The following is a 17,984-nucleotide window of genomic DNA, read 5'->3' as shown; positions in this document are numbered from 1 at the left end:
GAACTACATTAGGTTGCACAGCTCCAGAAGACTGTCACGCTTCAGTCCAACACATCTCCCCATAGATGCAGAACCATCACTCTGTGTGGACAGAAACAAGCTGACTTGCTAATACAAACATTGGTCACTGTCTCGTAAAGGAAGGAATTTGCCAGTTGTTTCCTCAAAAATCCTGTGTGCTGAGGATTAGATCCAGCTGTCATTCCCACACAACACTGCACGAAGAGCAGGACACCAACCTACAGCAATATCCTGGGTATGTGTTTTTCATATGTGCAAATTTCTCGACCTGTTCATCTATACTCCTCTGGGAAAACACAGTATCCTGTGTTCTCTAAAATATCCTGGGCACTATGACAGCTAACAACTACCTAAAACACTAAGAACCTGTTCCAGGGGACACCAAGAGGGAGAAGATGAGCTTAGTATGCTAATCCTCATGTTCTTTTCACAGAATTCTTCCTGTTTCCCAGGTATATTCTGTTAACTACAAAGAGCTACACTTACAAAATACTCAGCACCAGTGTCAGAGATAAAGGGGAGGGCGATGTTGGATCAAGGAGTAAATTCAAGACAAAGTGAGATTGACCAACACAGTTTTACTTTCCAGAGAAGCTGAATCAAACCTTAGATTCCAGCCAATTCCTAAAAAAAGTAAGCTATATTTTAGAAATAAGTGTTCTTCCATGGGCAATAAGCAGCTATGCTTTTCAAAGATACTTCTGAATTTTAAAAAACCTCTAGGGTATTGTTTTGGGGTTTTTTAAAACTGTAGTGTTAGGAATGTTTTATAGTACTTCAGCTTAAAAAATGAAAGCAGTGTGTTTCATTATTTTCACAAGTTCATTTGCTGGTTGGTTTGTATCTAAGAGAACCATTTCAATATTTTCTATCGTATTTCTAAATGTCACTCTGTGCAAACCGGATATTAGTGACATGAGTTCAGGAAGATGAAAAATATGGGCATTGCCAGAAGCTCATGAAGACAATATTCTGACCGGTAGTTGGACTCCATGCACAGGATGAACAAGAGATGACAGTTCCTTCCTTCAGGATCCTGATACCTAATCTGAGTGTCTGAAAAATGAAACTTAGAGGCTACGAATTTATATGAACAAGCCAGAAGGAAATCATTTTCTCACAGTTCAGCTGCACAAAACCCAAATCATATTGGTTGTTTTTATTCTCCAGGACTTCACAGATAAACAGGAAAGCAGGATTTGACACAATAAGCACATTTCATGAATTGCTGCATGACTTCTTCGTTGCATTGAATCAAATGAGGTATTTGTAAAAGAAATACATTTAAAGAAATGGAACACTTTCTGATTCTCTAAAGAAGTCTTTGAGGAATGATTTCAAGATAAGTGAGATAAGTGAAATTGTCTGGCCAGACAGAAATACAACTGTGAAAATCATGAGACTGGCCTCTCCCACAACATTCCAGCAGCAGCACTTGTTAATATAACTCTATTAAAGTTGTGTTGCTTAACTCCATTGAAATAATTCTGAACACAGAACACAACTCTCAGTACTACTCTATCTTCCAATCACTGTCATAACAACACGTGTTAGCAAATAGTAAGTACATTGAAAGAATAAAAATTGGGAAAACTACTCTGTGAAGCACCCTTATAAGCTATTGGTTCTTTGTGTTCAATTATGAAGATTATCTCACTTTATATACTAGAGGGGAAACCTACTACAGTATTTCACTGTAATTTGCCAAATGTCAGAGCATAGACTCAGATCTGTTCTGATACTGAACACAACCAAGATCTTGTGACATTGCTTCCCTACGAAACACTGCACAATATATTGCAAAACTTAAAAATAATGACAGTGGCTAAAGTCCTAAAAAGAGGTCTGCTTTAAAGAAAAATTCAGTCTTTAGTGAAACAAAGCACTCAGTGGTGAAAAATTTAAATGTGCTTCCAAATACAGTTAAACAAAGATTGAGATGAATAAGTCAAACATGAAGGAATCTTAACCCAAAAAATAAAGTCACTTAGAATAGCAATACTTCTCTAGTCTTGATAAATGAAAATTCAAAAGCAGCATGATTCACGATGCTAAATTTTGAAACATTCTTGAATGTGTTAGCCTATGGGCACCACTTCTTTTACAGAAATACTGGCATTTCTTGAGACAAAAGCCTTGTCATGATTTTTCTTGACCACGGCACAGGGTTCCATTTCCATCTGGTTGCTTAAAAAAATTCCATAAACATTTTTTTCCTGGATCATGCAAGATAACAGGATTTAAGTATATCTGAAGAGAAGAAGCGGCAAAGTATGCTACAAAGCAGGATTAAAAGAAAAAAAAAAACAAAAAAGGGGTTACTAGGGGAAAAGTTACTTATTAGCACTATAGTTCAGGCCAGCCAATGGGGTCTGAATGCTACCTGTGTCCAGACAAGTGAACCAGGTTGCTGGTGTAACTGCAGAAGAGGCAGGTCAAACAAAGGCTTCAGACCCAAATCTCCAAATCACTTGGACAGTGACTTGAAACAGTTCACATTAAGCCTCTTCTCCAATTACAGGGGCTACTTCAAGCACAGCAGCAGATTTTGCCACTGAAGTAAATCTCAAAACAGAATTTCATATAAATTACAAATAAATTACATATAATGCTCTATAATTTGAGTGTCTTGCATTCTCACACACAGAGTATCAATTCAGCACATGGAGCAATGACACCTTCATCTTCAAAACTTCATCATGAAGGGGAGATTTAAACATTAAATTTTAGTCACCAAAACAAATCTCAGCACGCAACATACACAGTTAAGAGTGGGTCAGCTTTCAGGAGCTGGACCTTGCTAGTGTGCTGTGTAAAACCAAGCATTACACTGACTACTTCAAGCAAATTAGAAGACAGACTAACCTGTGGCTTAAAAAGAAACTTTGTGGAGTCAGGTCAAAGCCTCAGGCGGTAGCAAAGAAAAAACAAACAAAAAAAGGCCAAAGATTAAGTGTGAGAGGATAAATTAGTAGTAGAGAAAAGAGGAGCAAAAACATGTTAAGAGGAATTGGCATTATCGTCCAAAAATGAGGTATTGCTGTCCTCATCTTATATCCAAGACACACAGAAATAGTTAATAGTTATCTGCATCATTCCAGTTCAAAGCAGCTACTAGAAAGAAAAGCAAGATTGCAAATGAGCATCCCACTATTTTGGGAAAACGTAGTGATCTTAATCTCCCAAGGGATTCAATTCAACTGCTGTTAGAATCAGTGCTGCCTAGTCCTTTTTCCATAACTGAACATGTTTAGTTTAAAATTTTAACTAATATAATTTGTTGATGTGGCAACAAAACTGGAAAAGTGTATGTTTTCATCACAGATATTGCCAAAGACTGCACACAATACAGAGATTTATTTCTTGCACCTATCACTGAACCAGGAGTAACTTGTTATAAAATTAACTGCAGTTTAGACAATTAATTCTAATTAGTAATATTAAAGACATTCAAGTATTTATTTACTCATGAGGTGGAAGGGTTAGAAAAGAATTTGTCCATGATATATTGATCCTCCTGGTGCTCTGAAAAGAATGCTAAAACAGCTTTAAATATTTCTTCCATAGAACTCACTTTTTCTATCAGAAGTAATTCCTTGTCATAAACAAAACACAAGAACAGTACCTGTACCCATAAACAGCATGTTCATTTACACAGGAGCTAATGTTTCCTTCTGGTTACCAGAAACTTATTTGCCCACCATTCAAAAAGAGGTCCACTATGAATAGAGGCACTTATATCAGATAAAAACTGCTTTCCAGTTACATAATAAAATATAACACTAATTAGTCATTTTAGTTTGAGGAACTCAGTAAATTATAAAAATATTAGTTCTATGCAAAGTTTTCTACAACATTTTAAGTTATACTAGTTCAGACTTGTACCAGCAGGTTAGAAGCAGTTAAGTGATGAACTGCAATTATACTTTGTTGAGAAAGTGTTACAGACAAGACAGCTTAACATTAAATAGTTTAGTAGCAAGTATTCAACAAACCAATGAGTTAGAGACAAACTTTGCCCTCTGAGAAGCTAAATGAAAAAGCAACAATAAAGCTTACAGAACTTAGCTCGTACAATTTGCCTTGAAGGCGGTAGATTGGTTCCCTGAAATAGCAAATTGCAAAAATGAAGTTTTATTTCAGAAACATTTTCTCATTCTTTTCAACTCCAAACAATTAACTTACAAACATCTGCTTATTATCTCTAAAATAAAAGGTTCAGCAAAGTCCTTTATACCAGAATTAATCAAGTCTCAACATCGAATTTAAAACGCCAAGCTTTTCCTCCACTTCTTTAGAGAGAAAACATTCACTTAATTAAAAAATCATTCATTTTATTTGTGTATTTTTGAAGAGTTAGATAATTGGTCAACTTTCCTTTTATGGGACACTCCAAAGTGATGACAGTTGTTGTGTTTGACACATGTTCCGGCACAGCTAGATAAGGAGGAAATCTCTCCTCAGAGGGGAGAGACTCGTCTTTGAAGCCATTTCAGTGTTTAGACCTTCCAGGGTTCTTTTTCATTTTAATCCAAACCATATATTACATCAAAAATGCCACTCATGCTGGTCAGGCTGTAGGGGACCATCCCATCCAAGAAGTTATTGGATTATTCTAAGTAAGGTCTCGAAAATAACTAGCAATTTCTTGGTGGGAGGAAGAGATTGAATTTCTATCCCCAAAAAGATAACTAAATTTTCGGAAAATGTCAACAACTCTTGTCCTATGAGAGCAGCAGAATAGGAGATTTTCTGAAATCTCAGGTTTATGACCTGAGGGATCTAAACTCAGTGGTCACATTTGAAAATGTTGACCTTTCTCCTCCTGAGTACTGTTTGATCAAACTGCATGTGAAAACATCAGGAAGATGTTCAGTACCAGTAATTATTTATAGAAAATTTCATTGTCTTATTTTTACTAGAATTTTTTATTTCCTTCTAAAGTATGTACTAGTTCCATAATGGTTTTTTTTCTCTATTTAAGACTTTGCAAAACCCTCAAAGTGAGCATAAACTCTCCAAGGTTGCACTATTTTTATTATTTTTATCTCATATTAAGAAGAGGACTGATCCTGCGAAGTTCTGAGAGTTCCTGGCCCACATAAAAGCAAAGAAAGAAGCAAAGCTCAGGAGCCTCAAGTGTCTTGCAGAATCAATCTCATACTCTTATGTGACAAAAAGAAACAAACAACTAATGAATCTCAGTCAAAATGCTAATTAATCTGAGGCCATCAACCAGTTATTCATTGTTTACTTCAAGAAAGGCCTATGGTACATAGTCAACAACTTTGTGAAGGTTTCAGCAGAGGGAAAGGCAAATCCACTTTTGCTTGCTGAATTGCCCTTCACTGCTGTTAAGCTGAGAACACATAAGAAGTAGGAAAACACTATGACAAAGCACACACACACAAGCAAGTACTCACCAGCATTTTGGATTCTGAAAGTCAGAAGTTTGCAGTTAATGACAAAACACATCGACGTGCAACACGAGATTCAACGCACTGAACGCACTAACCAGCAGTGCAAGCAGGAGCAGAAATTCTAAACATTAAATGATGGTAACAATGGGAGTCAGGTGGCTCTGAAAAGTTCAGCAAAACAAGGCGATGATGACCAGTTTTATGTATGTTTGAAGCAGAAATGGTAAATGATACACAACAGGAAAATACAGCCAAGAAAACCAAACAGCTTGGGTTAACTTGCACATGCCATTATCCATTCTCTGTTAGGTGCCTACCTGATTTCCCACTGCACTTTTGTTAACCTGACTGCTTCTTTGTTGGGCACTAAGGGAAGCAGAGGAAAAAAGTTACACTGAAGAAACTTGAACTAAGCCAGTTCCTGAGCAGTAGATTTTAGCAGCAATAGTTACTTTGGGTTCCAGCAGAGAAAGCTAGATTAACACAGTAAAAGAAACACAGCAAAATCATACATGTGCATATTTCAACTGCTTTTCTACCTGCTTATATTTGTCTGCTTAGAACAGAAGGGACATGCACAGGAGACAGTTTCTACTAATCATATCCTTTGCAACAACATCCAACTTGGATTGGTAAAGGTTACTAAAAAGCACAGAGAAATTATGGCTCATGTGGGTAACTTTGGAAACATTGGCCTCTATAAATATTCAGAGGAGACAAAGAGCCATTTCTGTTATTTAGCACAGTACAACAAAATCCTCCCCTGCTGGAGGCTTCTTAATAGCTTTCTCTTGACAGTTTGTTTTGGATATTATTCTAATATTTATATGCACTTTGAGGGTGTAAATATAACCAATGGATGAAGCCGTCCCAAAGCTGGTTCAAAGCTGAAATTGGATAAGAATAGAGCACATTTGAAATTAAAGCATATTTAAAGTACTTTGCTCAATTCTCAAACTTTGGTAATCCCAGTTCTTGAAACAAAACACACTCCTGTCTCAAAACCAAACAAGTTGCCATTAATTCTAAAAGCATTTGCACTACGTGCTGGTTTGTGTTAGGCCACAACATTAAAATATTTCTGGAAAGAGGCAGAAAAGCATCCAGAGAGAAGGATTTGGCTGCTCAACCACCAGAGCGGGCACTGGCAACAGGAAGTTTTGTTTGGATTAGATTATACCATTTCACCAGGCATTGATTAACTGAAGAAAAAAGCATCCATATATTAGATCAGCTACAAATGCTGCTCTGAAAAAGAAAGGCAGAAAGATGTGCTTGGATCAGAGCCTACAGGCCAATCCTGCCACTGTTTTGTGCACAGCTACTGCTCCAAAGAACTGCTGAAGCACCAAACTCAACCCCATCCAAATTCTGATCTTGCCCTTTGGGCCACACTCTATTAAACCAGCAGTCCACATGCTGCCTGTGAGAAGATCCAAAGGGATATTTATTCTATGTGCCTACTCTCTGCATTTAACACCCTATCATCCTGATCCTTTTGCCCAAGTGACACTGCACGTCCCTGGTGCATCATCTGAGTTGCACAAGCTTTGGGGCATAAATTATGATTAAATAATGCGCACACAGAAAACAGAGCACTAACCCATCAACAATTCTGAAACACACCTGAGATGGCTTTAGGAAACTTAATTGCTATTCTTTTGGTTTGATTTTTTTTTAAATTCTATCATCTTAGGAAAGCTAATCAAACTTCAAACATCATACTAAGAAACTCATGCCTTTTAGAAATAGCCCACCAATTGGTCCTCTAATTACTGTTCTAAACACAAATTACTCTTCTTGTAAATTGAAGCACACAGCTATGCCTGAGTTACACTGACTGGAAACAAATCCAAACCCAAAATTTTACCACTTGTACTGCTAAATGAGACAAACATTAATATTCCAAGATTTCATAATTGCATGAATATACAAATTTGTCCTAAATACTGGCATTCTTAAATCCCTCTCAAGACAGTTCACATCACACTGTACCTGCCTCAGGCCCTGCAGTGCTGCAAGGCAGTTTGAGATGTTTTGTGCTTTCATTCTTATGATCAAGGTTCACAGGACTCACACTGCTAAAACACTGCAGGCACAAGAGACGAGGGGCTAGAAGCCTCAGCAAAGGAAAGGAAACACCAGGGAATCTGGGGAATCTACAGTCCAGGATGTTCAGACGCTGGAGAAGACCACATGCTACCCAAAAATTACTCATTTTCAAGTTCTAACATAACTGAGATAATAACATGCTTATAGTTTCAAATTATTATTTTCTTCTGTTTAGCTCATAAGTGAACATATTTTAAATTGTTCTTTGCTATCCAAATTTTTTCTTTCAGCTGAGCAGAAATCAACAAGGATACTTTGCTTCCCACCTGTTCCAACCTAGAGCAACCTTGCTTAAACTTACAAGTGAACTTAGGTGAAGAGTCACTTGTTAACTGCTTATACCCCGTGCACAGAGGCTGGGGATTTCTAGGTCTCAGTTGGAAAAAGAAGAAGCAGCTTTCCCAAGAAACTGAACTCGGGCACTGCAACACCTTGCAAAAGGCACAGCAGTGAGGACCATGGACTGAACTACAGGCCACAGCAGCAGCATCCAGGAGGGGAATTTTTCCAGGGGAAAAACGTGCTGAAATAGCTTCATATACACCTGGCACTCCACAATCCAATACTATAAAATATGGAAGGTTCCAACTTAACACAAGGACAGTGAGAAGAGACAAGCACTGGAATAGGCTACATAGAGAGGCTGGAGAATCTCCCATTTTGTGATTTTTCCAGATCTGATTCGACAAAATCCTGAGTAACCTGATCTGAACTCAACATCGACCCTCTTCTGAGCAGGAGGTTGGACTATGTGACTTCTCAAGGTCACAGCACACACCATGAATACATATGGAGTGTTTTTAGCAGGCTTTTTCCTGTCAGAAAAGGATGAAGAGAAGTAAATAGCAGGCAGGTTGTTATCTTGACCTCTAGAAGGCCACCTACCATTCCTACAACATCCTGTCATTTGTCAAGAGAACTGATAAAGATATCTAGGACCTGCAAACAACTCTAGAGAAAGTTGCTCAAACCAAACACATAAATAGTGCCTGGCTTTGCCTTCTCCCTTCTCAGCTTACTGAACTCCATGTTTTAAACCCTCAAGGCATACGGCCAAAGATGTGGATCTTCCTTCACAGTGCTAACTAGAATAGGCCAGAGTAAAATACATACACTGGTGCCAAACTGTTGCCAGGATCCCACATGGTTGAAACCTGTTGTGATTCCAAATGCTGTTATGGCAAATAACACAATTCATAAAATGAATGTGACTGAAGGAATATTTATTCTTCAAAGAGTGAAGACATCTTTAATGTTTTTACTAGTGTCAAAATGCTGGTATGAAGTCCCTAAGGCACAAATTGCTGGAAGCTGAGGGAGAACATTCTGGAGAATATTCTCACAGCCTTTTCAATTAAGCGAGGAGAACGTCAAACCAGGCCCTGCAGGGCATTCTGCTACTATTATTCTCTACAGCCAAACAGCAGGCACACTTAAAATTCAGTGACATCCATTATTCTGAGCAAAACTGTTTCACACGGAATCACAGCGCCCAAAATATGCATTAGCAACAATGTGGAAAGACCACCAATATTATGCATTTCTGTGGTCCTGAAATGGATGTGCCAAAGCTGCTTCCAGAGATACATGTAATTCCAGACCCAGACTTCAGCTTCAGTGAAACCAGGCTCGAGAACTGGGTAAAGACTCCTCTGCAAGTGGGATGGAGTTCAACACTCTCTATATTGAGAAAGAACGTGCTCCTGGCATGTCTGGGACTCTGCAGCTTGCATCTTCACTGCCACACTTCAGGACTTGTGTTCTGAATTTAATTAAAAAAAAAAAAAAAAGCAAACAAAAAAAAACCCCTTACAATGTCTTTACAACAAAGTCTCTATATACTTACTTAGCAAAGCCTATAAAATCTTCATGGTTGGTGTTGATATAAGAAACCTGGATATCAATCAGCAGCAGCATCTGTTAGAGATAGGAGAGGAAAAAAAATGGGTAAGGTGGAAGAGAAAGACTGAAATAAAGGAAGGGAATAAAAACCAGAACTTTTGTGTTTTCTGCATTATTGAATATTGCTTTAACAATTGTTCAAGCCAAAAGCAATATTTTCTAAATTCCACTGCTTCTGTTTCTGTGTTTGTTTAATAAGTTAGACTACAGAAGAGCTATTCCCTCTTCCTATTTTTTTTTCCTGACAGACCTCATTTTTCACTCTCTTGGCCCTTGCCCACTCCATTAAGATCAATCATACACAGGCAGAGAGAGTTTATTAATTATATAACAGATTCTAGCTCTACTTTTTGTAAGTCAAGCAAAACTCTGTCTATCTGTGGCATCCCAGCCAAGCCAGCAAAGAACCTGAACTTCAAACCTAAAATCCAGGTACCTCCATTTTCTTTATGTGCCACACAAAGAAGTGATGGGCAAGCTAAGCCCTGGCCCATAAAATGTACAGCCTAGGTACTAGACAGCAATTCTGGTGTGCACATCTGGATTGAGGGATGGGATAGCAAAGAAACAACAGAATGGTTTGTGTACTTATCACTTGCCAGTCCTTCAACAGCCTAGAGACAGAATTTGATTCAAACTTTATAATCTAACTCAAGAAAAAAACTTGCTAAAATATTAGTAAAAGCTCACTACCAGCCTTCAACAGCTCCTGGAACAAAAGACTGCACTTTCCCCCTGTCTTTTCAGACTTCCATGTATCAGCAGGGAGAAAGGAAGGAACCTATTGCTACCAAATGGTAGCACTTAATCTCTTCAAAGTGTATAGAATTATTTTTGTACAGCTCCTCAGACAGAGCATCACTCCCAAATGCTTTACAATTTCCAGAAGACATTAGGGTGCCTCACTTGGAGCAAAAAGTAACAGGGATTTGGATCTATCTCCTACCTCTGAAAATATCCTCAGAATTGTTTTGATTTATTAATGATAACTGATAACAGCATAAATAATGCTATAAATAAGTGACAATAACCCATTTGGCCAGTTCTTGGTATTTACAGAAAGCTGGTACTTTGTGCTTGGTTCTGGGAAATAGTCAGGCATGTGCACACAATGAAGAATGGAAAACAAGACTCAATTATTCAAAGTAACTTGTATCTTCTCCCAAATTTTGAGATAACCGAGTGTTCTAACTAGAACTCCCTGCAAATACAAGCCCAGCAAATAAATTTAATGATTTTTAAGAACTATATTTGCAGCACAGAATAAGGGAAAATAAGCAGGATGTGCTGCACAGCTCTCTAGTTTGTACAGGGACTGGATTACAGAGCCAGGAGTCCAGAACAACTTAGGAGGTCTGCCTAGCTCTTCTTCCCCAAATATTTCTGTTGTCACACTGCACTCTCCAGACAATAATTCCTGTTCCCACTTCCAGTGGATTTTCTAACATGTAATCTAAGCTTTGCAGTTTCCTGGATTTGGAGTGCTTAGCTGGGTGATGAATGCTCTAAACAAGTTTCTCTGAATTTTTGGGGTTTTTGTACATTTTTTGACCTTGAAGGGAAGCTTGTCACTCCTGCAAGAGTATCAGTGGCATTAGTTGTGAGCGCTGCTGTAATTAGAGGATGGGATGGGTACATTAATAACACCTGGAAACAAAGTAGAAAAAAGGCTGGCTATTTCTGTGTGCAGTTGTTTAATCACTAATGGGCACACTGGCACAGGAACAAGCCAACGCTACTTTAAGCCACTACTTAACCTTTCTGTAACAATTTCAGTCTCCTCTGTCAAAGCTCAGTGGTAAAGAAGCAATTTTTCTCCCTCTCTAAAACATGAAGCCTGTTTAAAAAAAAAAAAAATCTTTCATTGTCTTACCGCACTTTGTATGTAAGAACTTTCCTCCCTTACACAGTTCTCCAAACTGTCAGATCTCCTGTTTATTCTCACCTGATCCTTGGTCTTCTCTTCTCTTTCACGAATGTAACCCGCAACAATTCTTTCTGTTTCTTCACACAACCTTGGATAGGTTGCCAACTGAAACACAAAGTTAACAGACATTTACCCCCACAGTGTGGCTTCAGTGGAATACAAACTGGGGAGCCTCCAGTTTTCCTCTTTGGAAGAAAGCAAATACTAGGAATTCTTGGGCTCAAAGTTACCCATGCTGCAAAGCAAGCCTTAATTTGCTTTTCTTCAGAGAAACTGGAGAGGTCTAAACTCTTAGCTTGTTTCTATGCTTTTGCTCCATGGAACATAAATGAAAAGACACTTTAGACACATGAAAACACAGCCTATCAGCCTTGGGGTGAAGTTTCTCTCTCTTCTACTGTGCCTAATTCCAAAGTGGCATTTCAAATAATTTCCAAATTTCTTGTTCTTTAAAGGCTCCACCTTGTGGCAATATCTTTACATAACAATACTTAAATATAAACAGCAAAATACAACAGTAAATTTGCCCAATACTCTCGGGAAAAGCATCTGCACAATTAATTCAAGTGATGTATCTTCCAAACTTTGACAAAAGTGAAAAAAATCTGGAAACTCCCTTCAAAATATAGCGGTGAATCTGCTTCTTTATGATCTTTGCCTTTCCTGTTTTAAGAAATATCTGCTTTACCTGCTTATCGGTATAAAAAAAATTGCTTTATTTGGAAAAATGCAGAGGATGTGACAGGATATTTCTCAACAACTTCATCATAATTGTGCTCACATCCCAGAACAGCTCCTGTACTTGCTGCTCTATACCCTGCACTGAGCTGGTGGGACAGACAGATGGACAGGTGAGACAGTGAAAGTAGCCAGTTAGCTAAGAAGTGCAAACATGGTTCTGAAGACAAAGCTGGGGGCATAACTTGACTCAAAAACACTTCCCATCATAAGATTTAAAAGAAAGGAGTAAAAAAAAAAATGAACTTTGCCATCATTACACTGTTTTGAGAGCTTTGTAGACATAATTATTTGAGAAAGTCTTACTCTGTACATCAAGTGACTGGATCAGAAATCTCTTGTAATACTACAAAATGCAAGACAGGCTTTACATTATCTACCACACCATTACATTTTACTTACATTACCAGATCTATGTGCAAGCTACCTTTTTAGTGCACTTCTTGACAGTGTTGATTAACTCTTGCATCACCAGATCCACACTTTTTAAGCAAGGTCCTTTCAGCTTAACTATCTGTTTTTTAACAATGGCTTCAAATGCCATATCTGGAGTAAACAAACCTGTTCTGTGGACATAAAAAAATATGTAAGACAGTAACAAGAACATCATGCAAGGAAGATTATTTTTTTTTACTGAATTGCTCAAATCTTCATTTTCAGAGCTGAGTGATAACAATCTCTACACGAAGAGACTTCTACAGAACTAAATTTGCTTCTTTCTCAAGCAAGTGTCATTCTGAGTAACAGTATACACGTAGAAATATGCTTGAAAGATATACAAGTAGAAATTACTCCCAGATGTCTGCAAGAACTCTAAAGAGCACTGATATAATGCAGTAAAGCCTCATCAGCCCTGCATCAAACCTTCCAGGAGGGATGAATGGCAGCTGCAGCACTCTGTGCACAATCACCTGCACAGCAAATCCATAAGAATCCTATATCTGCACTTTTCACTCACACCAGGAAATGTCATTCTGTTATTCAGGGTCCAACATGGAGAATTTCACAGTTCACTGCAGGGTATATGAAGCTATATAACAGATACCCCACAGAGCCAGTCCTAAACAAATGGGCCTTACTTCTCTTTCAAACACTGCTCACCAAGGTCTATCTTGGCAAATAAATTATATTTTTAAAAAAACCCAAAACCTCAAACCATAAAAACATGGCCAAAACTATCAGTTCACTACCATAAATCAAGACCTCCCCATCAACAAGGCAAGGAAAGCTCAAATACTGCACCACAGCTATTAATGTCAACCTTCTGAGAACTTACTAACCAAGGAACGTACAAACCTTGCAAGCAGTGCTTTCCAAAGATATTACACCTGTATAATGGGCTTGAAAACATGGGAGCACTTGCCTGATACCATGGATGTTCTTGATGGCATAACTGATTTCTCTACGCAGTTCCTTCTCATTGAATTCCATCTAGAGGAACACAAGCACGTGAGAGCATATTAGGGCAAGTTCTTAATAAAAACAGAAACTATTACCTCTCCCAGTATGACCAGAAGACAGGCAAGTTCAAGTGTCAAAATAGTAATTTCTAATTACACTAAACAAAGCATAAGTATTTTAAAACATTTTAACACTAAGGCTACAGGCAGCAGTAAGGATTGTTGAAAATCACACACCCAGATATACAAACAGCTGGAATGATTTTGTAGAGTCGACAGAGTAAGCCAGAAACAGGATTTGGAAGATGCTACTTTTTTTTTTAGACCTGGTTCCTTGAAGAGGTGTATCTTCTGTGATTATGGTCTGTTTATCCTCTCCTTCCCACTCTACTGTTTTTCAGCCAAATTTAAAAGAGGAGTTGTTTCAATTATGAAGTTATAAAGCTTTTCTTTAAGTTTCTTTTGAAAGTCAGCTAGCTGAAAGAGAAGTTAGTGCTGTCACAAATGAAGGGGTCATTACCTAAGCCCAACTATCATAGAATTATAGAATAATTTGGGTTGCAAGGGACCTCTCACTATGAAAGCATAGGACTGAAAGCTGGCTTTGGTTTAATGTACTGAATATAGGAAGTAGAACATACAGAAAATGGTTATTTTCTATAACTCTAATTTTAATAGATACTAGCTCCTTGAACACAGCTTAAATTTATCAGCTGGAGAGGTCTGCCTGCCCCATTTAACCAGAAGAAAGATGCCATTTGTGACAAAACAATAGAGAAGCACAGAAACTAGTATGAACTGGGACTAAAATTATATTCTAATTCATATACTTTAGAATTCTTAGCATGTCTCAGTATCCAATCCTAGAAATTAAACCAAATGTCTAAAGTATAACTTCATGTAATTTCTTCCACACTTAAGACCATGTTCTTCCAATCAGACCTTTTCTTGGCTATACTATTATCAGTATGAACAAAATACATAAATAAAGCACAAAGCACGTCAGCAAGATGGATAAATACCTTCACTAGTTCAAAAGGAAAACGTTCATGGAAAATTCGGTTGATTTTGGCACCTCCTGAAAGTTCTAGTGTATCAACTTGATCTCCCGATCCTTCAATTCTCTTTTCAAAGTCCACTGAAAACTGTTGCACCATCCTAAATTTTAAAGGGGGTGCGAAAGAAAAAAACAACAAACACAAGTATGTTAAGTTAAGTATGTCAAGTACTAACTCTTACTTCAGTACTATTGACTACTAGTGCCTGATAAAACATGTTTAGGAATTGACAAAAATATCTTTTAACAACAGTTGATTCAGCCAAGCTGTTAATTCATAAAATCCATACCTACACACATCCCCTGCATCCCTTCTCTCTTGCAGGACATCACACAGTATATTTTTTTCTTTCTTCATAAATGTTGTGGGTGGGGGAAGCACCGTTTATTAAACTTTATAGTAAAGTCAGCTAAAAATACAGCAAGGTACCAGGCTACATTCATTTTTTATCAATGATAACACAATTTTAAATGATGCTATTACTTACTAAATAGATGTTTAATTATTTTTTTAATGAAGAAGAAGTGATAGCAGTCTTTTTAGTAGGATAAGAAAATAAGAGTCCTGACATTTAAGTTATAATACATAATGTATTTGAATAGAAAAGCACATCCATGTTCAGATGCTGTTACAGAAACTGCAGACAGGGTAGACCACCACAAAAAAATATCCCCAATTTTATGGCAATCGGTACAATTTGCAGAGTTTATTTCTCCACAATGACCCTTGGATCTTTCTAACATGGCCATGTGGCAGCTGTCAGTACTACAAGCTCCAGCTCACTTGGTTGGGCTTAGACTTCTGCGGCAGGAGCATTCAGAAAAACACACTGGAGAATTCTTCCAGTCACAGAAAAGCCAAAGGTGATGGCCCTCTGTTTTTGCAACCAAAACATCTGGAGTAAAGTCATGAGGAACTGACTTATGTCTACTCTTTTGGACCCAGTTGTTACAAAAATAAGGAGTAAATTGGAGTCTTCGGCTGGCTCAAGAAAGTCTCTCTAGTTCAGCTGATTATTTTCCCTTCTGATTTCAGACTTCTAATTACAGAATGAATCCTGCACAAAACTCATGCATTATCACAATCCAGTGCTATTACTATCTATCTCAGAATGCTGAAGATCTTTGAAATCAGTCAGAGCAGGAATGTGACAACAGTCACATAAGAGACAAGAGCTAGGTACATTTTACACCTCTCTTTTCCTCTCCTAAGAAGTACATTTTAATTGCATATGAACACAAGAGTGGTTGCAGAGGGTTACAATCTTAAAAAAAATGGGAGAACAAAAATGGCAGACCAGTATTGGGCATCCCAGGAAACAGAGCAGGTAAGGAAGCAGCACGAAGCAAAGCAACAGCTGCCAAGTGGTGTTCAATGTGAAACATCAGCATTGGCCTTTTTCCATAGTGCTAAATCCACAATCAAGAAAGGGCTCTGATTCCACTTCCACTTGATTCAAAGTCAGATGAACAGTTATCTCTGTTCCATTCCTTTACAATGGTGTTATCAAAGATCTCTAGGTCTTACGTGCACAACACATGAAGGACTACCATCTATGATTAATTTTGATCTTGCCATCTTTGAGTTCTTTTGGAAAGACAAGTTCTTACATTAGAAAAAGAAGCATTCCCTACTCTCCTTCCACCCTCCTCATCTTACAGACTTCTAACACAATGTCCTTCCTTTGCTTGAGGTCATCTTTTCAGCAGACAGAATGTGCCTATACAATCAGAAGCAGTTTCTTACCTTTGATCATCTCTGATGCCCATCTTTATACCTTTTCCTTGCTCTGCTTTCTCTCTTTCCTAGGATTACTAAAATTAATTTAGGGAAAACTGCTGAAATTTTAGAGTATATAAAGTGTTTAGGGAAAACCGCTGAAATTGTAGAGTATATAAAAAACACAGAATTCTTTGGAGTTCACATATAGAATCCTTAATCATATCCTAATCTTTAGATTTAAACCCATTAGAAAGAAGAAAAAAAAGAAGTAAAACAAACCTATACAGAGCAGAAAAGCAGACAAAAGACACTCACTGCAACAGGGCTTTTGTTTTTCTGGTTGGATCTTCCGGTCTGAAGTTTTTGTATACCTCTACTTCATGTTCTATAGAAAGCAGCTGGCTCTGGAGTTTGCTTCTGAAGGCTGGCAGAGTATCCCGAATATGATTGGTAAGTTGCTAAAAAGCAAATAAAAGTCCTTTTATATTGTTAATAAAGATGAAAGCGTGAGCACAACCATTTCCTTCTGACTGCCAAGCTTATCAGCCATGACCTGTGCTAGTTTACCAGGGCAGTTCCTTTTGATCTCTGAAGTAATGGAGGCTGTTAAAGAACAATACCATATTCTTTGTGCATACACATTATAAAGAAGCTCCAAAAATTCCTTTGTCCTCTCACTCACTGAGCCCTGTTACTACATACCTACCTAGTTACTCACGAAAAGTTACACACATTACATGTGTAATTTGAAATGACCTCTCATCACTCAGTGCTGATGACATCACTCCTGTTTTGCTGGTTTTCCTAAAGGTGTTTCCCAATTCTGTACGATGACTCCTTTGCAGCCACAAGGCAATGTGGGACAAGAAAGAGATTCTGAGCATCCACATCCCATTGATGGGCATTACTCCAGAGGTGGAGTAAAGTACAGACATCAGAGTAGCTTCTTGGCACTTTCCCAAGTGATTTTTGCTCCCTTGTGCAAAGCATACTAAAGGGAAGAGATCTGTGCCTCATATTAATGATTTTATAACTTTTCCTTTTTTAAACACTTGATTTTCAGCTGAAAAAGGTTCTACCACTCAATATTTTCAGTTTTTGTTTCCGAAAATATACCTAAATGTACTGGAAAATAAATTGAACAAGAGTAGAAAAGAACTTACCAGATCTGTGTTTAACTTACCTCGCTTGTTTTTGCGTATATATATTTTATTGTGTTTGGACAGCATTATCAATGTCTTACCTGCCCCATAAATTTCTCACGCATTGCATCCATTCTTTAATTAAAACTAAACTGGGCTTCTTGCACTATGCCCCAAACCCTTTTCCCAACCCCAATCAAACAAGCTATAAATTCAGAATGTCATATACCAAAAGAAACTCAAATTTGAAGTCGTTCACCAGACTGACAGGCACAAAATCGAAATCTGGAGTTTCCCTGGAGCACCACCTTGTGGATGCCGAGAAACGGAATTATTACCTGAAACCACAAACACTAACAGGTCCCCAGCATCTTAAGGACAAAACTTATGCAGATCTTCCCATATATAATATTCTACACACGGTAAAAGCAACAAAAGATCAACAGTTCCTACTGAAGTAGGTAGATTTTCAAAACAGCTCACAAAAAATTTAATAGTATATAAAGTAATGAAAATCAGGACAGATAAGACTGTCCAAAGGT

The 17,984-nt window shown here is 37.8% G+C and overlaps 1 protein-coding gene across 10 annotated transcripts in view; it reads right to left on the bottom strand.

The window, feature by feature from the left end:
• DNM3 (dynamin 3) overlaps positions 1 to 17,984 on the bottom strand; it is a 171,814-nt gene that overhangs the window by 123,078 nt on the left and 30,752 nt on the right. For 7 of the 10 annotated variants that reach the window (XR_003536097.1, XM_027694616.1, XM_027694614.1 and 4 more), the window contains exons 7-14: positions 16,616 to 16,758; positions 14,543 to 14,678; positions 13,484 to 13,551; positions 12,548 to 12,686; positions 11,401 to 11,487; positions 9,400 to 9,470; positions 5,759 to 5,807; positions 4,097 to 4,126 (exon numbers count right to left, since the gene is read on the bottom strand). Coding sequence is in view for 9 of the 10 variants with exons in the window: in XM_027694616.1 (XP_027550417.1) it covers positions 4,097 to 4,126; positions 5,759 to 5,807; positions 9,400 to 9,470; positions 11,401 to 11,487; positions 12,548 to 12,686; positions 13,484 to 13,551; positions 14,543 to 14,678; positions 16,616 to 16,758 (723 nt within the window). In the remaining variant the exon portion in view is untranslated. Of the gene's footprint in view, positions 1 to 2,886; positions 2,893 to 4,096; positions 4,127 to 5,758; positions 5,808 to 9,399; positions 9,471 to 11,400; positions 11,488 to 12,547; positions 12,687 to 13,483; positions 13,552 to 14,542; positions 14,679 to 16,615; positions 16,759 to 17,984 lie in introns of all 10 variants that reach the window. The other 3 variants (XM_027694613.1, XM_027694615.1, XM_027694611.1) reach the window with 2 other exon arrangements.

The sequence above is a fragment of the Neopelma chrysocephalum genome, unplaced genomic scaffold (assembly GCF_003984885.1).
Source record: "Neopelma chrysocephalum unplaced genomic scaffold, ASM398488v2 Primary Assembly neopelma1_98, whole genome shotgun sequence".
Classification (NCBI taxonomy): Eukaryota; Metazoa; Chordata; class Aves; order Passeriformes; family Pipridae; genus Neopelma; species Neopelma chrysocephalum.
The sequence above is the reverse complement of the archived record's forward strand: the minus strand, read 5'-3'. Positions and strand labels throughout refer to the sequence as shown.